Raw genomic sequence first — 24,701 nt, forward strand, 5'->3', positions numbered from 1 at the left:
CCTTCAGTGAGAAACTGAAGCAAAATGGTAAACAGAAATCTACAATTAAAACTTTTTCTCTTGCATTTTCCCATATGTACCCTCTATCTAGCATGGTAAACACTTAAAAGCCTAAATGACAACTTTTGAGATTCTAGAAGATGAGGAGAGATCTAATGGCATCTCTTCTCTTTGCCTTTTTATAGCATTAAGGCAATCCCACTGTACTTCTCCAAAACGGAAATGTTATGCTGGGGAAGAAAACAATGAAGAGCTCTACAAAAGGCCAAGGATGATGGTACATCGGGTATCAAAGAACCCACAACAAGAACTTTTGCAAGTGAGTAGCTACAGAAGTGTAATAGCAAGAGAGATCCTGTGGATGGCGGAAGCAGCACACTGCGGTGTCTAATACAGAGGCCTCTTTACATGATCTCATTCCCTACTATCTTGGGTTGGAAAGTCCCAGACTTGTACATGATCTCACCTTACTAACATCACCATTATTCTTAAGGATTGGTTGATGGTTTTCACCAATCCAAATGCTGTATCTATGTTGCCTTTGTCTTCTTGTAAAAACCCTATAAAATGTAATAAACTCTGCCTGGGCAGTCAGACATCTTGGCACCCTGCACAATGACTGGTCTTTGAACTCCATCACAGAAGCCTGAACAGGGGTTGGACTAGAAGACCTCCAAGGCCCCTTACAGCTATTATTCTGTGAATGTTAGATATTTGGGATGTGCAAAAACCCAGTCAAATAATTTGGATCTCTATTCCTTTACTGCTTTGGGACAACAGTGTAAAGATATAAAAGGGACAGTCCAAAGGATTGAGGAGGAAGGTAAAATTTTGAGCCTGTTTCCCTAGTTTTTGGAATGTTGCTTTGAGAGAAAATATTACTTCATAAACAGAATTTAATGGCTCTGGTTTGGGCTTAATTGAATTATCCTTTCAAGTTTTGCATTTTTCTGCAGAAATTCAGCAGCATGGGAACTACAAAATGAAGCTGGAAGAGAAAAGTCTCACTTAGTCCACAGGTTGCTGCTACCTTTGCATTAGATTTATTTTTGGGGTTACAATATAGGGTTTTGGGAAATTTGCAGGATTATTTTCCCACTAGTAAATATTGAGTCTAAAGTTGTTGTTTTTTTCTTAGCACATTTATGACCTGCGCAATCAGAATTGCTTGTCAGGAAGAAATACTTCTGTTTCATTTTTCTAAAAACTTAAAAGTGACAGTTTTATGAACAGTCTGAAGCACAAAGTAATCAGAAAGAGCAAAGGTTTTTCATATTGATCTTTCTTTATTTGCAACATTTAGAGTCAATATTTTTATTCCTGTTGAAAACTTGCACAGGAATAGTTGTGACTGTTCTATTTTAGACCCTATAAAGAATATGGAAAATATAAAGGGAAAATCTGTGGAACGATTGTGTTTTTTTAGATTACCCAACATCTGAATGTGTTCCATATAAAATATTGAAAAATATGACTTCTGCTATTAGCATTTGAAAGTTTTTGTTTTGTGTTTCCTTAATTGCAATTATTATTTAAAAAATAGACACATTGTTATAGGTTTGTTGATTCAGCTGATATTCTTTTTCTTTTAGTCTACTAGCCTAATTGGGATGAGGATTTTTAATAATGATCAGAAATTTTATTATTTAATTTTCATTGTATAGTATCTTATTTTGAAAATGTCAGTTATAGCCACTTTCATCATTAAAACAATAAGTTTATTTATTTGTATTTCATATTTCTAAACCACTTCCTCAAAGAGAGGCTCTGTTGTCTTTTTAATAATAGCATGAACACTGAGACAAACCTTTAATTAGGTCATTTTCTTTCTTAAACTTTCTTAAGGTTATCCTTTCAAGACCTCTTCCCATTTTTAAAGATTATGGATGACCATAAAAAGGACTTTTGTTTGTACGGGTTATGTTTCTGAATATTTACATATTTTTAATTAAAAATTGAATGCTGCTGCCCATAATTGTTTGATGGGATTTTAGTAGTGTATTGTAACATAGGCTGGCAAATAATTTTGATTTCATGGGCCCTTGAGAGGATCTTGAGAGACTCTTAGGGGTCCTTGAACCTCACTTTAAGAAACATTGGCTCAGGAATTCTGGGAGATGAAGTTCATGAATCATAAAGGGGCCATAGCGCCCCACCTCTGCTTTAGGTGATTCCTTTTGTTTAAAAATATCTGTTAAGAGACCTTAACAAGGGACTTAAAAGGAGTCTGCAGAAGGCACCTCTGTTTTGAATTTGGTTCTTTGATACTAATATACTTCTGTTGAGAGTTAATTTCTGATTTTCCTTTCTTGAAGCAGAAATATGATTATATACTAGCAGCGTAGTCTTTACCTTTTGATTGCCAAATAAAGCATTCATTCATTCAGAGCATGTAAATATTGCCTTCCTCTAAGGATATCAAAGGGGTTCAAATGGAGCTTACTTCGTTTTATATTTAGTGATATTACATGCATAAATTGGACAGAGAACCAGTGATTTGACAAAGATATTCTACAAATATTTTTGAAGAATGCATATGATAGCCTTTCTGTTCTTTCATTTTTAAGCATTCTTGTTATTTTCCCTCCTTTTTTTTAATCTTTCTATGCAGTCACATTTTCTTTTCTTTCTTGTTTTCCTTTTTAAAATGGGAAGGGGAAATGATACTATCCTAGATATAGTTTAGAATAAATATTAATTTTTCTCCTTGGGAATGCTTTCATGGCTCCTTCTCCCTGAGATTTTGGAATGTTTTCAATGACTGTACACTTTTAGCAGCCAAAAATCCTTGACGTGCTCATCATTGCAAAATTGCTGTGGTTTTATTGCCCTCTACTGCGAGGATTGAATATTGTCGAACTTATTTATTCATTTCTTGCTTTTCTGGTTTTTGCCCAATTAGGTTTCTCATTGCACATTCTTCATAATTGTCTTCAGAAACTGTCTTCACCATTAGGCTCCTTATTTAGCTCCAGTTTTCTTTCTTATCTCCTACTTTTCAGATTTCCAATATATAACTTCTTAGTTGCATTAGACTAGGGGTGTCAAACTCAATTTCATTAATGGGCACATCAAGGTTGTGTTTGACTTCAGGGTATGTTTGCCCAGGGTGGGCGTGGCCAGCTCAATGTCACTCGTAACGGGGGCACCTGTGCTGGGCAAGTGCTAAGTCAGGACCTGCCTCAGAGTCTTCCTCACTCTCATTATAATCTCCTTCCTTTTCTTCTTTTTCCTTCCGACTTCAATCTCCTTTTTTTCCCTTCCCCTCTTTCCTTATTTTTCTTTCCTTGCTCTCTTCCCATTTTCCCTTCTTCTTTCTTTTTTCTTTCTTCTTTCCCTTTCTCCTTTCCTGTCGCTTCTTGAATGCTCAAATGCAAGAGAGAAAACATTTCTCCTTTTGTTTTGTTTTTAGTTTGTTTTGCTAGCACTCTGCCAGTGAAAATGGAACCTGGGCGGGCGGGGGGGGGGGCTGCTGTAGCCCTCTGCTAGCGAAAACAGAGCTCGGGTGGCCACATGTGGCCCCTGGGCTGCGTTTTCACTGGTAGAGAGTTGCAGGAGGCTGTCACGGCTGAAAACTGAGCCCAGGAGGGCCACGCATGGCCCTCCCGAGCTGTTTTTGCTGGCACAGGCACTGTGGGCCAGTCCTTTGCTGTTTCCAGGGGAGAGCATGGGTCAGATCTAAGCATCCTACAGGCCAGATCCGGCCTGCACATCTTGAGTTTGACACCCCTGCATTACACTGTTAATCACTGCTCTGTGACATCCATATTACTACTTCCTCTTTGAAAATCTCTCCAAAATTTTTTAACTTTCCTCTTGTGTTCTTTTCTGTCTTGACTTATATAGGGTGTAAATTTGTGGATAGGACTGTTTATTTTTCCATTATTTGAGACTTTTCAAAATACAGAGGATGCTTATTCATGGTCCACGTAGCCCTCGCTTAATAAGGGAAATTGGGACCGGCAACTCCATTGCTAAATGGATGTGGTTGTAAAGCATAACGTCACAGAGTAGCAGTATCTGTTGCTATGGATGGGAGAATTTCACACACTAACAGCATCCTCTGATCGTGTGATTAGCACTTGCAACCTCCTGCCAGCTTCCCCATATTGACTTCACTTGTTGGAAGCCATCAATGAGGGTCATAAATAGTAATCTTGTGACCATGGGACATTGTAACAACCATTAGAATGGCGAGTCAATTGCTAAGTGCCCAAATCACAATCATGTGACTGCTTGGAATGGATGCAACTATGAGGAATGGTCATAAGTCCTCCTGTTCAACTCTGTGGTCATTTCAAACAATCACTGAATGAGGACTATAACTAGAATTGTGTTTTATGAAGTCATTGCGAAAACTGAAACCTCAGTTGGGAATGTGTACATTGGGTGACTTGTTTTTTTTTTACCATTCTGCATATTCACAAATGAAAACGCTGCAGGTACCCTATTGATTTTATAGTAACAAATATATTTAGTGAATAGGCACTTTTGTAAATATATAATCCTCAAATAAAAAGAATTGACTGCAGATCCCATTGTACATACTTTTCAGCAGGTAATTTTTTTCCATAAATGGACAAACTCATTTGGATCACAGTTTTTCTGCAGGATGGTGGTAAATATTTGTAGATAAACATGTTTTTATTGTATTCTCTGCTTACATGCTCGGCTTGTAAGAAGACTGCTAAATAACCATGGATTTCTCATTTCTTTTCAGACTGAATTTGGAAACTGACGGGACAAAAATAATGTCATAGAATGGCTAATGGGGTAATAGAGAAGTATTTTCATAAGAAGAATCACAACACCGAACAGCAATTCAATTTGTTGAACGTGTGAATGCACAATACACAAGGACTCTAAATCTCTTATGGAAAAGGCAGTAAACAAGTTTTGTCAATAAACACAATCTCAGTGAACAAATATGTGCCTTTCTTGAGATTAGGGAATTGGTTAAGGAAAATCTGGAGCTCAGGCTTGTTTATTTGCAAGTTTATTCAAAGTACTGCAGATGGTATATCTTTTTTTTTTTTTTTGCTTCATTTAGCACATTCCTTACTTCTTCTGTTATCATTGTTTATTAGGAAGAATTTGGATGAACCATGCAAAATATTTCATGGTGCTCCTAGTAATTCCATTTAAACACTCCATGCAACCACTAAACGTATACAGGTAATATTATAAATGAATCACATCTGTAAAAATATCATTAAGCCAGTATTTATTGCTTCTATAAAGGCAGAATACTGGAACAACAGTGACCAATTTGAAGGTACTAAAAATAGTAAATTTAATGTTTACCAGAGTGTTTTTTTCCAATCATGTTTATTCTGAAACAAAAAAGATATACTGAACACCTACAGTCATGTGAAAAAGAAAGTACAATCTCTCTGAGTTCTATTGTTTTACACATCAGGACATAGTAAAAAAATAACCTGGTCTTTAGCAGTTCTGAAAAGTAGGTAAATACTACCTCGGATGAACAACAACACAATTGCATATTACACCATGTCATCATTTATTTTAGAAAAAGCAAGCCCAGATGAAGAAGGTGTGCGAAAAACTAAGTATCCCTTATGATTCAATAGCTTGTAGGACCACCTTTAACAGCAAAATATCAGTCTCACATCATTGTTAGAAGAATTTTGGCTCACTCTTCTTTACAACAGTGCTTCAGTTCATTGAGGTTTGTGGGCATTTGATTATGCACAGCTCTCTTGAGGTCCCGCCACAGCATTTCAATCAGGTTGAAGTCTGAACTTTGATTAGGCCAGGGGTGTCCAACCTTGGCAACTTTAAGACTTGTGGACTTCAATTCCCAGAATTCCTCAGCCAGCAAAGCTGGCTAAGGAATTCTCGGAGTTGAAGTCCACAAGTCTTAAAGTTGCCAAGGTTGGACACCCCTGGATTAGGCCATTGCAACACCTTGATTCTTTTCTTTTTCAGCCAATCAGTTGTAGCTTTGCTGGTGAGCTTGATCATTGTCCGGTTGCATGATCCAGTGTCAGCCAAGCTTTAGCTATTGGACAGATAGCCTCACATTTGATTCTGGAGTACTTTGGTATACGGTATATTTGGTATTTTGATAGTTGACTCAATGACTGCAAAGTGTTCAAGTCTTGTGGCTGCAAAACAAGCCCAAATCATCATCTCTCCACTACTCTGCTTAACGGTTGATACGAGATGTTTGTGCTGATATGCTTTGCCAACTTTTAAGAACTGCTAAGAACCAGATGATTTTTACTATGTCGAATGCCGTGATGGCGAACCTATGGCATTCATGCCACAGGTGGCACACACAGCTATTTGTGCTGGCATGCGAGCTGCAGGCAAACTTACTTCACTGCGCATGTGTGCGCCACACAACTGATTTTTCTGTAACTTCCTGTGATACCGGAAGTGACTAAATGGGCCTATTATTCGGCCTGCAAAGCCTCTGGGAGGCCAAAAAAGGCCACAAACCAGTCGAAAAACAGCTGTGAGGTGCAGTGCAGGTAAGGGGGTGGGGGTGGGTTGCATGCACAGGTGGCATGGGTGTGTGTGTGCATTGCCTTCTGGGTGCTGGCATGCAAGCGTGTGCACGCACAGTTTTTGGCACAGCAGCCCCAAAAGGTTAGCCACCACTGTCCTAAGGGGTAAAACAATAGAATTCAAAGACAGTGTACAGGTAGTCCTTGCTTTCAACAATAAATCCCAAATTTCTGTTGCTAAGTGCGACATTTATTAAGCTAGTTTTGTCCCATTTTACAAATTACTTATAATTACTTGTTAAGTGAATCTGGTTTCCCCATTGACTTTGTTTCTCAGAAGGCCACAAAAGGTGATTGCCTAACCTTGGGATATTGCTTCTGTCATTTATATGTGTCAGTTGCCAATCATCTGAATTTTGATCATGTGACCATGGAGATGGTGCAGCGATCATAAATATGAAAAATAAGTCTTTTTTTTTCCAGTGCTGTTGTAACTTTGAACTGTCACTAAATGAATTACCCATACTTTCTTTTTCACATAACTGCAAAATGAAAAGAACAATAGATTTCAAAAACATAAAAATAGTATTAGTCACAGTATTCTATTTATATATATACAATCTTGGCTTTAAATATATTCTAAAGTATGTTTCTACCTCTTGTGGTTGAAAAAACAACTATATGAAAGTAAAAGGAGGTAATTTGCTGAGTAACATTTCTTGAGATCAAAATGTACAGCTTCACTGACGTATAGTTTCTTGTCTTCCTCCATAACTGGCTGGAATTGCATAAATTGTGAACTCTTCTAAGTGAGCTTCTTCAAAGGTCTGTTTGGCTTTGGAAAGGTTTTTTGACCTCTCGAATTTTGCCATGAAATTCCTCTTTCTCTTTAAGAAGTTCGTGGCGTGGATTGACCCAATTTGATGCTGATTTGCATGAAATTATAGTTATGTTGGGAAACTGAAAGGTCTCCTCTATTTTGATTTTGTTATTATTTCACATTGCAAATAAATTGCTTATGAAGGCCTGTATACCGTACACAATGTTTCTCAACCTTGACTGCTTTAAGACTGTGTGGACTTCAAGGCCCAGAATTCCCTAGCCAGCCCCAGCTTCACTTCACTGGACAGAAACATCATAATTCCTTCAAAAATATTTATTTTTAGTGTAGCCTTAGCAGGATTGCTGCCTCCTATAGCATTGCAGTAATGAAGAAAAGAAATATCTTTATCCTTGAAAATATGAAATTGTTTCATGGATCTGGAGCCATGTCAGTTGTACCCTCCATTTCAATCTCCTTAGCAGAGACCTTCTAAGGGACTTAGCTGTCAAAATTGGGAATTTTGGGCCACTGGACATTGCAGTGGAAGACTTAGAGTACATTTGATGTCATCTGAAACCTTGCATATATAAGGAAAGATCCTCTTTCTAATACCCAATGCATAATTAAAGAAGGAAGGGAATTCCAAAAAGATGTTAATTTTTACTATATTGATTATACTACTGCTTTTGACTGTGTAGAATACAGCAGAAGGTGCACACCACTTAAAAACTGATATATTGAGGCACTTCATCTCCCTGTTGAAGAAACTGTATGATAACCAAAAAGCAGCAGCTAAAATATAGAGCAACAAAATGTTTCAAAATTGAGAAAGTGCACCAAGGTTGAAAATCTTGTCACTTTAATTCGATTAATTCGATAATTCCTCTTTGATTGTTGAAGATGAAAGGAGAGTAGAAAAGCCAATCAGCTGCTGAATATTAAACAAAAACAAAAATCTTAAGAATATGTCAAGTAATGCTGACTCAATGCCAATACTGTAGAGAGGAAATTGAAAGAGTAGCCAATTGTTTTCTGTAGGCTCAAAAATTCAGAGAGATAGTGACTGTTGCCATGAAATAAGTAGCTGCTACTTGGGACAATGTCTAACAGGTTGGCAGAATTTTTGACATGCAGACATATCAGTTTTAATACATTTGTGAAAGGTGGACTATCAGAAAGGCTGAATGAATAAAAATGTACTGAGCTGGAGAAAAGAATTGATTTGGATTGCCAGAAATAAAATAATGCTAGATGAAGTAAAGTCTGCTCATGAGAAACACTAATAATGAGACTAAGACTTAGTATTTTGAATACAGAATGTAAAGGCAAGAATAATTTGAGAAGACCCTTATGCTTGCAAAAATCAGAGGCAATAATCAAAGGCATAGCTAGATATCACCATGAGCCAAATATATATAATGACCCAAACAAGAGTTTACAAAAACTCAGTTACTATAGACAATCCTGGCAAAATGGAGTCCATCAGGTCAGAGACAGAAGTGATTGAACAACAACAACAACAATTTTACAAACCATTTTAATACTATTTATCCAGTATAATCCTTTGATAAATATGCATAGATCAAAATATCTCTTCTGACCTCATGTTGCTATTATTAATTGCTAAACTATCATTTCTCACTTTCATAGAGGATAATTAATCTGCATTATTTGATGCCCTGTCTCCTGAAAATATATTCCTGTTTCTTACAACTACTTGGAAAGAGATGCATGTTCTACAATATAAATTTTTCAGTTTTGTCTCAAAATGTTTTGTTGCTTTTTACAGATGTTGTACAGTAACTATATAATACATGTTTTATTCTCTACAATGAATTCAATGGATGAATCGATGTTGTTTTGTATTTATTGTCAATAAACTGTACCAAACTGAGGGACCCTTAGTAACTTCTTAGAAATCTTTAATACTTCCAAAATTGGGTCAGTTGTCCTGCTGTGGGAATTTAAGGCATAAGAGGCTTAAGAAGGATCCTTTTTGTCCATTTACCCAATCTCTAATATTGTTGCTTACTCAAGTGACATCACAATCAGTCCTACTGGTTTCCATGAAGGCCAGAAAATCTTTCTGATCTCTAAATTACTCAAAGGTTATCACAAACATGATGGCTTACATCATTGTTTCTCAACCTTGACATCTTAATTAATATACTTGGGCTTCAACTCCCAGAATTCCCCTGCCATCATGTTGACTGGAAAATTCTGGGGGTGGAAGCCCAGGTATATTAATTAAGTTGTCAAGGTTGAGAAAGACAAACTTAAAGAATATAGGAGGAAGTATTTCAAGCTGAATTTGTATTTGAGCTGAAATTTGAACTGTGGGAAATGAAAGAAATGGATAACTGAGAACATAATGCAAGAATGCTTTTCACTACTATAAGTAGCTTGAATAACCTGTTTTGAAAATACTCTGAAATTAAAGATTGACTAATCACTTGGTTTCTGCCCAAGCCTTCATAGTGTCCATCATCCAACTTTATTTCCCATCTTTTGAACACTACTAAATTCTTCAGATCACACCATGCAATTAAGTTGCTTTGCAGCTGCTGTGGTGAGCTAACGTTTTTGAAGAATGCCCAAACTCTTATGCTTTCAGAGCAAATTTTTAAAAATAGCTGAAAGCTTGGATTACTTTTTACATTCTTAACTGCATTTATTTTTTTACCACAGTTTGTTCATGGAATCCCAGAATTATTATTTAAGTTAGACTTTCAAGAGTAACAACCTTTCTTGACTGTCCTGAAATAATCAGCAATAGAGCAAATATTTGCAAAGAAATTGGAGTAATTTTCAATGATTTTTGAAATTGCTTGCTGGATTCATAAAAGTCAAATAATGACTTGAAACTTCATAAGCTTTAAATTGTTGGTAATTCCAGTAAGTTAATCAGTTAGAAGTCAAAGCATACATTCCAGGAGAAGGTAATATGTTAAATAAAAGTTGAAATACTAATATATGAAATTATAGATGGCCCAACATGGCACCCAGGAACATAGATGTAGCCAGAGACACACATCCTTTGGTGCCTGATAAATTCACTCATCTGACTTCAAACATTTAAAAATCTTTTAAATTAAGAAAAATGGGGAGCTGGCATGCTACAAAGATTGGGTGTCCAGTGCTACAGGTAGTCCTTGACATACAACAGTTCATTTAGTAACCGTTCAAATTACAGTGGCAATGAAAAGAGTGACTTATAACCATTTTTCACACAACTGTTGCAACATCCCCATGGTCATGTGACCATGATCAATTCAGGCACCTGGCAACTGACTCATATTATGACGTGTATCGTCTCCTGGGGACATGAGATCACCTTTTGCAACCTTCTTACAAGCAATGTCAATGGGGAAATCAAGTTCACTTAAAAACTATGTTACTAACTTAACAATTGCAATGATTCATTTAACAACTGGGGCAAGAAAGGTCGTAAAATTCATTTAATAAATGTTTCATTTAACAACAACAAAAAATAGGCTCAATTGTGATCATAAGACGAGAACTACCTGTAGTTTTATTTCCAAGAATGCTTCTGAGCCCGGTAACCTTTCTTAAACAATGAAAATGATGAGTGGGTGTAGCTTAGTGTATTGTTGGAATTGTGCCCACATGCCTAGACAAAGAACAAAGGTGAAAAGAATCCAGGGCTAGGAGATAGTAAATTACTACTTCTTAGTTATTAGGTTCGCTACGGCCTTCATTTCGTGAAAGATTGTCCAGCAAGGGCAGTCACGTGTTCTTAAAATGTCAAATGACTCCAAGAACCTCAAATGATGAGACCAATATTACACTGATATTAAAACCATAAGATTTGTGCATAAAGAAATTAAAAACTCAGATACTTTCTATGATTTTCAGAATAGGTTTAGCTTGAAATATAAGAAATATATTTAGTGTAGCTTTTAGATGCTAAGATCATTTGCAAGAGACTTCAGGAGAAATGGGTTATATTAACTGCTTGGGAAAGTCATAATAATATTAGCATCTGCCACACAGTACTCTGACTTAACTGTTGATGGGAAAGACAAAAAGTCTGCACAGAGAACATTGTAATACCTGGAGACAGCAGAAGAGAAGAGAAAGAACTGGAGAAAATCACAAAATACAAAGACCTGCACATAGAATGACTCTGGCAAAAAAAAGTGGAAGTAGTATTAACAGTAATAGGTGCCTTGGATGCAATCGGCATTTGACGAAATCACCTTCAGTCAATTGCAAAGTGGCAGCCTTACTTGGAATAGCTTACATCCTGTGATGATACCTTTAAGACTATCAAACAGCATCTGCCTATCTCAGGTCCCTGGGAAGGACTCAGTAAGTGGATAAAAATGCCAAATCCAGTCTAAAGATCTGACTCACTGAAAGAATCCAATTAAAGACATTAGTCAAAAATTATATTTGTTCATTTATTTATTGAGGCATAGGCAGCAAAGGTAAGATTAGAACTGACAACAGGGATGGTACTTTCTATGCTGCTATAGTTTTCTGCCAATTTAAGGATGGGTGTTAGTATCAATCAAGAAATGGGGAAAAAAATCATTGGTACATCAATGATCCTTCTGGTCATTTAGAACCATATAGAATACAACACTAAGGTTGTAGGTTCAACTTTCTGATCTGCCCAGATCATAAAAGATCTGGGTGATCTGAGGCTGGATTCTGATTCTTTGCTCACTCTCAGCCTTGTGATATAATTAGAAAGGATGCGGTGTGGTCAATGTGGGAATAGTAGAGGGTTGTGTATTGCCTTGATAAGAAGGCTGGGTGGTGTAGTGGTTAAAGTGCTATACTGGAGAGAGTCAGGTTCAAACCCACCATTGGTTTAGTAACTTTGGATCCATCGTTTTTTCAGAAGATTCTGGTGAGGCAAAACCTGGAGGAGGAAGCATTTGTACACTGCCTGGAGCTTCTAAAGGACCAGTGAGATATATATCTAACAGACAAATAGATGTTAGAGATGATATTCCCTGTATCCTTCTTACTGCATGTTGCGGACATTGGCCTTTTCCCCCCTCGATCACCATACTTCCCGTCCCTTGTTGATCTCTACAATCACTCCTCTGTACTAATTCTGTAAATTGCATGGAATAAGCTGGGTCCTTTTTTTTTTTTTTTTTAGCGGGGGAGTGATATCCTTTCTGGCTGTTGGCCTGTGCTGTTGGATGGTGATGACAACTTGATCATAGGCATGTATCATACTTTCGCTATTGGCATCGGAAGCTTTTAATTTGTTTGTTAAATGTCTATGCCACCATCTCACTCTGAGAAGCAACCTACAATTAAAACAATTCATTTGGAGGTCTTTTCCCAGCTGCCACCACCACCACCATCCACACTCTGAGGAGTTTCCTCCCACCTTGCTCAGGTCCTCGCCCCCCTTGCATGGCGCAATTCACCCCACCTGCTTCTCTGCCACGGGTTCCTCCTCTCTTCCCCTCCCCACTCTCCCCCACACCCTCACCGGGCATTCAGGCCCCAGAGCAGCTTCTCACCTTTCTGCCTCTCCTTCACAGGTGCTTCTTCTCCCCTCTCTTCACTCACCCCCGCCGCCAACCTTGCAAGCCAACCTTGCAAGGCCGAGGTTTGGGGAGAGAGGGGGAGGGAGAAGCAATAGCTTCACCTGCTGTTGGCAAAAGAAAGGGTGGGGGGGGGGGAACGGGGCTGCTGTATTCCAGCCTGGCACTGGGGGCGACCTTCCGTCTTGTTGCAGTTGCTCGTGGCCACCACTGCCTGCTCATCTCCGCCCCCCGCCCCCCACTCGCCAGATCCGAACCGTTGGCGACCTTCTTCCCCTCCCAACCCATTTCTCGCCACCGCGCCTGCACCGACACCATACCCGCACCCGCTTCGGGACCTCATCGCCGTCTGGCTGCGAACCCTCCCTTCGCCCTGCCCGCCTACCGGCCCCTGCCAGCCAGCATCAGCAGCCTCCCCTCCGCCTCTCTTCCCCACCCCCACCCCCACCCCCATCCCCGCTTGCATGGAGAGGGAGAATGGCGGAGAGAGAGAAAGGAGCCACGTCCCCGACCGGATCCTCCCCGTTCTTGGGGCTGCACCTCGCCTCGCCCCCCAGTTTCAGGTACTGGAGATTCCCCCATCTCAGCCACCCCCGGGGAGCCTTTGGGAAAGGAGATGCTGTAGCGGCGGGAAAGGTGGGAATTGGGAGGGGGGGAAGCAACAGCCTCTACTGTGCCATCTCTTTTCTAACCCGTTTTGCCGTGATTTACCTTCGCCCCCCACCCCCGGCCCCGCTCTTCCGGGCATCCTCCCCCCCCACGCTTCATTCTGTGGGGCTACAGAGAGGGAGAGAGAGAGAGAGAGAGAGGTTCCCGCCCCATCCCTGTTATCTACTGCCTTGATGTTTATTATAGGGGATGAGATGAATGAGGCTTCTTCTCACCCATGCTCCAGCCCATAAGATGAAAAGGGAAGGCGTTTGGAGATTTCCCTCTCCTTTGCGAGTTCGTTCATTCACATCTCGCCCGGGGTCGGGAGGGTAAGAGATTTGGGGGGTCCGAAGAGCCGAATTTGGAAGGCCAGTGGGGAGGTGCATCCGACCCCCCCCCTTTCTTTCTTGCCACTCCAGCTTGAGCCTTGCCAGGCATTAACAAGCAGGTGGGATACCAGCACCCTGTCTCCCCCTCTTCCTTTGGAACAGGTGGGGTTCCTTTCCCCCCTTCACACACACACACACACACACACACCCGCTGGCCAGCACACAGGACTCCTTGAAGGAAGTGGAAGCAGCCTTGGAAGAGGAGGGATGAGTAATTGGGGTGGCAGAAAGAGATAGTGATCGTGGTTGTTTTGTGAGGAGAAGAGAAAGAGGAAGATTCCTCCTTTACCTTCCTCTGAATATGACTGACATTTAAATGGCTCTGCATACACTTGCCTCAATGAACTTGGGAGCACAACCTCTCCTCCCCACATTGTTGCCATCTGACACTGTTACACAAGTATTCCTGAAAATATGCATACAACCGCTTCTTGCACTGCTCTGGCCTTCCCTTTCCACACAGTTCTCTCCTGCCGTGTGCTACAAATCTTTCTCACTCTCATAAGTCATTTCTTACCCCAGAAAAATATTACCATTCTTCAGAAAAATCTTCAGTTTAAATACTGGTGTCTTCTTCAGGTTTGGGGCAAATGAAATGCAAGTTAAAAGGAACTACAATATTTGAGATAATGTTAGAGATGAACATAATGCCTGAGAGGAATTAGCAGTTGATCCAGCAGAGAATACAAACAGCCAGTCCTTAAACCATCTATCTAAAATTGCATAGAAGATGTAACTGCCTAGAAGACATTTCTTTCTGAAATTACATGTTGCATTTGGTCAGCACCTCAGTGGGTTGCCTCTGTAACTGTTTGTAATTATAACTGGGTTTTCTTTTTTAATGGATGTCTGCTTTAAACTATTTTATGGATCTGGATGTTGTCTTTATGAGAATAGCTTGTAGATATTAGATGCATTTCCAGATTGGTGTGCACTGGAGAGTGAAATGGTTTCCGGGCTGAAAAGATTGTGAAAGATAAATCATAGTGATTGGTTTTACAGTATCTTCAACTTAAATTGATTATAATAGCCAGGTGGGTCAGGTCAAAAAAAAGGGATTCTGTGATTCCAATTATTCCAATAGATTCAATTATTTAGTCACTGGTTTTGTGGATAATAATAATAATAGCAGCAGCAATGAGATATTTGTGCTAGAAAATCTCTGAAAATTAACTTGTTCTCAGGATCTCAAGATCTTTTATATTTTCAAATGACCAAAGGATGATTAGAAGCCTTTCTAATCTTCTCCATATTCTATCTGGCATCTATAAATTGCCTATAAAAAATGTTTATACCGAAATCCTGACACAATCTTCATCTAAGAACTTTGCTGTTAAGAACTAGCCATGCTTGTTGTGTCAGTATGTTTCTTATTTGTGGTTTTAAATAACAGAAGAAGTACTGAGATCTGAGTTTTTAAAAAGGCAGCCTATAACTTTATTTAGATTTACTAAGTAGAATTGAAATTTACCAAATGGCAAATTGCCTTGATAGTAAAGAGAACAATCTTTACTATCATGTTTCTGCTCAACATAAGAGCCATCTTCCTAGATGGACTTAATTTAATCTAGTTTCCTACCTCCAAGATTGACCAACCAGAGGAGCACATGAAAACAATAAACATCTTCTATCCAATGTCATGTTACAACCTTTCAATATAGTACATAGCCTGGAAATGCGGGGAATTGCAATACTAGATAACATTTAGAAGGCACCAGATTTAGGAAATCTCATATTTTATTTATGTTTTTGTTATATTTTTATCTTGCCTTCCTTCCAGGAGCTCAAGGTAATAAAAATAGCACCCTTTTGTCTTCCTCCTCCATCTGAAATAATAATACTGTGAGGTAGATTTGTCTGTTGAATTTGCTGGTTCAAATTACTAGGTGAGCTTCTGTTTTTGAGATGAGACTCAATCATAGATCTCCAAGGTATTTATTATATTGCACTTTTCACTTGATTTTCCTGAAAAGGATTCAAAGGAGTGTAAATGTATCTGCATATGTGTATGTATATGTTCTTATGTATGTATACAGTATATACCGTACTGTATATTTCTTCTCAGAATAATCATATGAAATAGGTTAGCCTAAGCAAAACTCTATCTTCTTGATGATTGAATGATTTGAATTCAGATCTCCTTAGTTCTAATTTGACAATCCAACCACAATGCCATAGTTTTTTAAAGGAAGCCTGCTGTTGAACATGGAGATATATTTAATTTATATCCTGGTTTTTTTTTAAAGTATGCAAGGTTGGGCCCAATTAATACTTGGTTAGGAGAATACTAAAGAATAAAAAGGATTTAAACTGAGAAGTTGAAATAAAACCGTTGAAGAAATCAATCACAAAGTACTTCTGTATTATTGTCAAGAAACCTATGGATACACTTGATTTGAAAAGGGAGTACATCTGTACATGTTCCTGTAGTTCCTTCAGAAACAAGGATACTTAGTACTTAACATCCAATTTTTTCTTATAATAATCTTGTAAGGTCAAGAGAATGTGATTGGCTCAACAACACCTAGGGCAGAGGTCTCCAAACTTGGCAATTTTAAGACTTGTGCACTTCAGCTCCCAGAATTCTCCAGCCAACTGGAGAATTCTGGGAGTTGAAGTCCATAAGTCTTAAAGTTGCCAAGTTTGGGGACCCCTGATCTAGGGCCTCTGTGACTAAATATAAATATGAACCTGGTCTTTCAACTATTATTTGCTCTGCCTCATTGGCTCCACTTACAATTAGTAGTAAACCTATCCTCTATAAAACAGTCTACTTCTCTATTAAAGATGTATTATTATATCTGGTGACCCTGAGTTATGAAAACTTTTATGTATGGCTTGAAGAAGTACTTTTCTTTCAATTGTCCTGAAAATATTGCTAGCCTATTTAACCATATATATCTGAGTTCTAGGGACGCAGTGACTCAGTGGCTAAGACACTGAGCTTGTTGATCAGAAAGGTTGGCAATTCAGCACCATGTAACAGAGTGAGCTCCCATTACTTGTCCTAGCTTCTGCCAACCTAGCAGTTTGAAAGCATGTAAAAATGTAAGTAGAAAAATAGGGACCACTTTGGTGGGAAGGTAACAGCGTTCCATGCACCTTCGGCATTTAATCATGATGGCCACATGGCCATGGAGATATCTTGGGATAGCGCTAGCTCTTCGGCTTTGTAACGGAGATGAGTACTGCCCCCTAGAGCCAGAAACGGCTAGCACGTATGTGCAAGGGGAACTTTTACTTTACCTTATCTGAGTTCTAATATTAATACTCAGCAGTCATTTTTACTTTTACTCTGTGTGTTTTTCATTGTCTTTATATAGTAAACTGAAACTATATTCAGTTTCAGAAGTTATTTTTGCAGCTCATGAATAATACAGTACAAAAGGAGTAGGACTAAACTCTTTCTTCCCTTTACTCCATGCTATGTTTTTCAAAATTAAAAATGGAAGCTTTAAACCTTTCTTGCATTTTTTCCATATTTGTGGTATTTGGCCATTCAAAAATCTGTATAGAAATTGTGAAGTGAAGAAATTATATCCTGCTAGTCTATTTTTGCATCATTTTCAAGTAGTCATTTCATTTTAGGTGCCACCCCATCAGCTGTATTATCTCGTGTTATATTTCTGTCTGATTGTTCTAATATTCTATCTCAATCCAACATTTTGGAACCACTGAGCATAGTCTGATCCTCATTGAACTATTAGGATGACCCTTTTTAGCCCATTATGGCAAAAATATTACATATTTCTAAAATCATTGGGGTTTTACCAGGCATAGTAATATCTATTATGTTATTTATTAATGAAACCATTTTGACTATGAAGTTTTAGCATTCGCACTGGAACATTATTAATATTGTGCATAAGTTGATACTGTCCATACATCTGCAGGTTCTGTTTAGCAAAACATTTATCTTCTTATTTGTCTAATTCCATTTTCAAGCCATCTAAATAATCAGCCATCCTATGTTTTCAGATTTTGCTTAATTATTTGTATGCTGTCTACTTGAACAACTCTAGGTGTCCTACAACATGTATCTTGAGGCAGCACGTTCTATAAATATCTGCTGTGTGAGAAGTACATTTTGTTTGCACTGAATTTCCCTTCAATACATTTCATTAGATGATTTGTTTTCTTACAATATGAAGGGAAAGGGAATTTCCATATTATGCATTGTTTTATAAACCACATTCTTGTTCAATCATCTTGCTTTAAGTCTACAGAAAAAGTAGAAATTACATTTTCTTAGTAATAAATGTCATGGTCTGAATGTGAGACTATATAGTTTTCCTTAACAAGAAGCACTCGCATTTGAAATTTAACTTGACATTGTTTTAAATTTGTCCTTAATGCGACCATAAAGTTTGCATTAGTAGGATATACTCTAGCGCTTCCAAATCTTCTCCCAAATTAACTGCTTACTGGGATGGCATTAAAAGAAAGGAGAATAAAATGAGTTTTTTCATTCTCTATATATGGCTAATGGCCCAGTAATTTGTAACCTTTTTCTTTATACAATGACTAATTAAATTCTTCAAGACAATTTGCAAAATAAGGGTCTAAGCATCAGAATTCCCAAAGGTTGGCTTTAATCTTCCCATGCCCATATATTTAACCTTTGAAAGACAGAGCTGATTATGAACTACTGCTAATATGCCACATTAGACTGTACTAAGATGGCATGTGCCCAAATATCCTGGCATCACATCACCCAGATCCCAGCTTACCATTAGCAGTGCTGGCTGGAAACTCTGGAAGATGTAGTCCCAATTTTTTGGAGGCACCAGACTGAAGGAAAGTGTGTAAGTGTGAATCGTGCCATTTATGTTGGTTGCCAAACTTTTTGGGATTGGAGGGCAAATCCAAAATTCCAAATTTGGGGATTTTAAGAGCAATGACAGGTATTCCTGCAAAATGGTTGCTATGGTGGGGATGTTCCCACTATGGTCCAGGATGTTCACTATTATCCCAGTTAACCTTTGATATTTGTTTCCTGGCCAAAGAGATAGTGCAGGGCCTACCATTTTATTTCCCAAAAATGTGCCAAGTCACATTCAGAAACATCTTGGGAAATGTATGTCATGTTTAGGCTTGCACTTTACTCTGGAACCTGCTAATTTTCTATCTATGTTTTAAATGAAGATTTTTTTTGTAAAAAAAGATGACCAAGAAGAAAGATTAAGAGATACTTTATTACACTGAAGATACAGATTCCCAATTCAGAGCTTAATAAATCCTCATAATTAACCTTATAGCTCGACAATTCAATATGTGTTTGCTTTAAACTATGCTACGAAATTATAGAAAGACATGGGAATTCTTTAAAACCTCTGCAAAGGTTTTTTTAAATAAGTATTATCACATGTGGATGATAGCTTTCTGTATTCTCACTTGTGGATCTAAAGTTGCTGGTTACATTTGTTAAAAAGTTCTTTGCAGTTGATATTAAAGAAAAGGAAAGAAACTTGCAAGATCTGCAGTTAAAAATTGCCATTAAAAACACATATTAGAAAGCAGAAACTTACTCTCAAAACTAGTTAATTCAGAGAAGGAGCAATACTCAGCCATTCCCATGATAGTCTTTGCCTGTCCCCAAATCACTCTCCTGGATACACTATTTGTCTCCTGGGTTCCTTGCACGTTCATAAAAAGAACAGTATCCAGAAATGCAAGAAACAATATCATAGTCAGATTTCCAAAACTAGCCAAGACGAGCAGAACAAACCAGAGATAATAGCTGTTGCTGGAATCATTAGGTATCATTAGTTTAGTACAGGCTCTGTACAATTGTGAAATCAGCTCATTTATAATACTGAGTCTATAACCAGTGATGTCCATTTTATAGCAATGATGAAATACAGTTGACAAACCAGGACATTTGAATTCTGAAAATAAAAAGACAAAGGTAAAAATGTAAAATCCGGGTATAATAATAAGCTTATATCTTTGCCCAAATACTCCGGTTACTGTGTTCTTGCCTCAAGATGCTTTGATTGGCATTGACTATTGCCTGTTCTTTTTCAGTGAAAGTGTCTAAGACTAAAGTTATGACATTTGGTATTTTCCTCTATTATGGTCCCTACTCTGAGTTGTTGTACCAAAAAAAAAGCTAAACCTCAGGGGTTCAGAGAGTAAAATAAAATAAAATAAAAATGCCAAATAACAGTAGAACCTTTCCTTCCTTGCCATTAAACACTCTTAAAGGAGCCTTGGATGGTTTTGGAAGGGATAAAGAAGATTTTGGGTACTCAGTCATACTATATTTGCTTTTCATGCAAATGCATCTGTGACATACTATATTGCCAATATAGCAATCATAAAATCTTCAGTCTTTTCTTTACATTACTTTGTTACAGTGATGCTAATGTGTATTAGCTCAAGCCAATCTCCTACTACCTTGTTTCCCCAAAAATAAGATCCATCTGGAAAATAAGCCCTAGCATCATTTTTCAGAATCATAATATAAGCTCGCAGAATTGTAAAATAAGCTCCAGTTAAGATCATCAACCAGGAGGATGCATTTAATACTGTATTTCCCAGAAAATATGACCTAATCAGAAAATAAGCCCTTTTGGAGCAAAAATTAATATAAGACTCGGTCTTATTTTCAGAGAAAACATGGTATGTCCTTTTTCATGCTTCTGCATGAATTTCTGAAAATGACATATTTCCTCTCTCTCTCTCATTTCAATATACCCTATTTTTTCTAATGCAAATCTAAAATAAGGAGTATACACAGACAGTACATATATAAATATACTGTCTGTATATATGTACACACACACATACACACATTTCAATATTGGTGCAATTCCAAAGTCATGCAGATGGATTAAGAAAAAGGGATTAAAGCTCTGATTTAAGGAGGTTTTAATATAGCAACATTAAGGCCAGAAAGCAATTATTTTTCCTAAGTTTTTGAGTTTGCCTTATCAGGAAGGCAAGGTGACAGCTAGAAATGAGAGACTGAACAGAGTAATTCAGTGCTGGGAAAATTTTCTCAGGAAGCAGGTTAGTCTAATGAAGTCAGCTTAAATCTTAAATGTCTATTCCCATCCACCCACCCCAACACGCAAATTATTATTGTACTCAGTTCAGAAGCTTTAATCAGCTAGAGTTCAAGTTTGTTTCAGGCATTTGTGCTAAATAAGCATCTTCTTACTTTAATGAGGAATTTGTGAAATATTTTAAAAACATTTTAAAGAAGGAAAAAGGAGTGACCGGAGGAGAAAATATAACATTTGACATTTGTCATCCTGGTGTTAAGGTTAGCCCTGTCCTCAGTGCAATATTTCAGACTAGAAACACCTGCTGCATGCAGATCTATTGGGACTATGGCTGTAAAGTAATGAGTTGATTACTCCAACTCATCATTTACTATTATTTACTGGAAAAGCCCTTATTGTCTACCTGTTGCACATATATAAGATGGAGGTTCCTGCTATAAAAAGGGGCTTGTATTTACTGGAGATTTCTGATAGCTTTTTCCAAACCATTGTGAATCCTTGTGAGAATTAAAGGACCATGGAAGATCCAAAGTGAGTTGTTTTTTATAGCCAGTAAACACCCTAGGCTTTGGGTTAGAAATTCCTACGGCCAAATGGTTTGAGAATTAGCAGCAAATCTGCTTGCGACTATATTAGTTTTCAGCAATGACACTTTTTTGAAGTGATCCCAAATGAACCCTAATCATGGACCCCAAACACCATCAAGGGATATAAGAAGGACCTGCAACTCATAGATATGGAAATGAAGAAACCTTCCCTACTGTAAAAAGAAACAAACAAGCAATGTATGTACATCAGCAATTTTGCTGATTGTGCATCTGGCAATCTCTGCAAATGCTTTGTCACAATCAATAGCAAGAAGAAAATACTGAGTGTGCATGATGTAGTCTATTGAAATAAATAGCAGCAGCAGGGCAGGCTGCACATAAGCAACAGCCTGTGGGGTGTGAGATAATGCTGCAGCTGGGATATTTCCTGGTCAATGATGAGAGGAGTGTTCTCTAGTCATAAGTTGTAGCAGGTCCTTCAGGATAAAGCCTCCTGCTCTGATGTTTGTTGGCCTTGGCTTCAGTGTTCTTGAACTGTATGTATTCTTTTGTAATTACAGTACAGGATCAAGCAATCAGTGGAATGCATGTTGAGCAAGGGAAAGAAATGTTTACTGTCTTATAGTAAATTTAGTAAAGTCAACATCGATAGAACAGCAGCACCGGAGAGGTTATGTGTTGTGTTGCTTGGGCCTGACATCTGAGCGTGGAGAATTTATTTGCCCAATATAATTCAATGTTGGAAGTAATGGCAAAGCAACCTAGTTGTGATGGATATGTGAAATGATAAAACACATACCTAGGGACAATGATAATTTTGGGGTATGAGTGCATGCTCTTCTAGCTAATTTAGCTTCATGAAAGGAAAATAACAGTGCACAGTTTGATCATGAGTTTGACAGCAGAAAGTAGATCAGAGTTTCTTAGTAGGTTTTTGAATGATCTAGAATAAATTATGAGAATAGAACAACAATAAGTAAACTCAATTTGTAAAAAAAAAAAGGATTAAGGGTGATTGATGTTATTATATTTATTTCCTAGTCTTAATATTGCTTGTATGTAATATTAAATATTTGAGCACCTAAAGCTGAATTACTCTTTGAGAATTTTTGATGGCTGATTATTAGAGTTTGGTGTTAGACTTTAAGATTTACAGAACATCAGGTAAAGATTTGTACTGCTTGTGTAAGTTATTCTAGTGCATAGAAGGGGCTTGCTGGAAGCAATGGAGTCTACTCCAAACCTTATTTGCATCTGCCTCTATCTCTGTGGCTACCCTTACATACTTGACTCTGTTGATGGAGTGTTATGTTCTATGGAAAATAAAGCAGATCCCACAAGCCTGAAGTCAGCCCATTCCTGTTTTACTGGATCAGTAAAATCTGCCTATTTGACCCACTGTACTATCTCCAATGTTGGGCAAAGGAAGCCGCTGGGAAACTTACAATCTGGGCATAGCAGAGACAGCTATCCCATCCTGTTACATTCAAGAGTTTGGCATCCTCTTTTGAAGAGCCCGAGCTTTGGCTGCTGTCAGATTGAACTAGAGAGTCTATGGGCCTAATCCAAACTGGCAGCTTTGATGGGAAAAGCAAGACTGAAAATGAAAAACAGACAGGAATAGAAAATATGATATATCAAATACATGGAAGTAATTTAAAAAAGCACACCAGGCTTCATTAATGGAGATAAGGCAGGAATACAGGGAGAGATAATAATGTCAAAAGGCAAATGTAATAAAATATTATTTACTTTTGTTTGGGCAGAACTCAGGTAAGTAAAATACTGTAGTCAAAGGTTTTGGTTTTTTTTTCAGGTTAAATCTGTTGCAAAATTCTTGGGGTTGTGTTTTGGGACATACTTTGATTTTACAAGCTGGTAATCATTTCTCTCTAAGCCAGTCTTCCCCAATATGGTACCTCCAAATTTTGGGACAATTTCCAGCTTTCTGAAAAGTATGGCAGTTGTAAGATAACTCATGGTATCTGGAGCCACAAGACTGACTTGAATCATTTTACTCCAGCTATTCTATTCTATGGTAATAGTACTATCATGTTCTATCTGGACTGCTAGCCATGCTTATTCATTATCTTTAGAGACTGTATTGTAAAGGTATTTCAAAGATAATATATTCAATAGTATGTCCCTCTTAAGTGTTCCATTGTCAGACATTTTACTGAAATGAATGAAGCATATGGACTTTTATAGTTTTTCAACTATGGAAGATCAAATGTCTTCTAGAACAGTTCTTTAACAGCATAGCTCCAGAAGGCTTCTGCTATTTAAATTAAATGCAGCAAGAATCTGTTAATGAACACACAGTTGTTAGTGTTGACAGTCCTAACGTATCTAAGCAAACATTTAAAAAGCTTTAAATTCACCTGGGTTTTGGAATTATCCCAACATGTGTCTCAAAGTAATCTGCTTGGTTTTAATGCAACTGAGAGCAGCTTTGGACATGAAGAGCTGAGAAGCAAGCTGTGTGTGTGTTGAAATGCTTTGCTGCAGCTTTAATCCTGCATCTCCGTGTCATCCAGAATTGATATCCTGCCACTCACCTTTTTCCTCCCCCTCCCAAGAGAAACAAACAAACTTTCAACATGGAAGTTGCTTCTTAATCCACTGCCTTCCCCCACAGGGCAATTCTTTTAGAAAAATAAAACCAACACATTTCTTTCTGCAGCACTTCCCTTAAATCAATTTCACTGCTCTGGAGAGTTGTAATGATATATAGAATAATAAAGACTAGGACTTACTTGAACATGTTTTCATGATGTGAAACATCTGCCACACGAAGGCCACTTAGAAAAGCATCTTAATTGCAGCTACTCCAGGAGCAGACTATCCTGGAAGAGTAGTTTTTAGATGAATTGATCACCATATGGAAATAGTTTTATATAGCTTCCACAGCAGCCATTTCCTGAGTAGGGACTGTAATGGGCAGCAAATTCAATATTGTTGGATATTCAGCCAAGCAGGTATGGGAAGATCAGAATTTAGAAATATATTGTGAGGAAAATAAATAAATCTTGGCCATCTGAGATAAGCATTTAATATAAACCTGTTTGCTCCAACTGCTATTCTGTCTGTGGTTGATAGAAATAACAGTCAACAAAGGTAATTTCCCCTCTGGATTGAGAAAGGGAATGCACGCGTTAGAACAACTTTCCTTTCGAAGTAGGATTTATTGTCCTCCTGAATTGCAAGCTGACCTGTGAATTATCCAAGAATATTTGTAAGATAATGTAGCCGAAATAAACTTTTGGCTTGGAA

General features: G+C 37.9%; 2 protein-coding genes and 1 long non-coding RNA gene across 6 annotated transcripts in view; 2 read left to right on the top strand and 1 right to left on the bottom strand.

The window, feature by feature from the left end:
- Positions 1-4,926, top strand: part of CRY2 (cryptochrome circadian regulator 2) — a 37,883-nt gene extending 32,957 nt beyond the window's left edge. For all 3 annotated transcript variants that reach the window (XM_026707515.2, XM_087921412.1, XM_087921413.1), the window contains 2 exons: positions 186-319; positions 4,721-4,926. In XM_026707515.2, coding sequence (XP_026563300.2) covers positions 186-319; positions 4,721-4,738 — 152 coding nt within the window. In that variant the 3' untranslated portion in view covers positions 4,739-4,926. The remainder of the gene's footprint in view (positions 1-185; positions 320-4,720) is intronic.
- A 524-nt stretch (positions 4,927-5,450) lies between these two features.
- LOC148128175 (uncharacterized) lies at positions 5,451-9,185 on the bottom strand. Its single transcript, XR_015740953.1, has 2 exons — positions 7,831-9,185; positions 5,451-5,566 (listed from the first exon to the last, which is right to left on the bottom strand). It is a non-coding gene; the product is annotated as an uncharacterized LOC148128175 (long non-coding RNA).
- Positions 9,186-13,272: 4,087 nt separating this feature from the next.
- Positions 13,273-24,701, top strand: part of MAPK8IP1 (mitogen-activated protein kinase 8 interacting protein 1) — a 66,601-nt gene continuing 55,172 nt past the window's right edge. The window contains exon 1 of one of the 2 annotated variants that reach the window (XR_015740954.1): positions 13,273-13,393. Coding sequence is in view for 1 of the 2 variants with exons in the window: in XM_087921415.1 (XP_087777541.1) it covers positions 13,308-13,393 (86 nt within the window). In the remaining variant the exon portion in view is untranslated. The remainder of the gene's footprint in view (positions 13,394-24,701) is intronic. The other variant, XM_087921415.1, reaches the window with a different exon arrangement.

Source organism: Pseudonaja textilis, chromosome 1, assembly GCF_049901715.1.
Source record: "Pseudonaja textilis isolate UNSWEBS1 chromosome 1, rPseTex1.2, whole genome shotgun sequence".
NCBI lineage: Eukaryota > Metazoa > Chordata > Lepidosauria > Squamata > Elapidae > Pseudonaja > Pseudonaja textilis.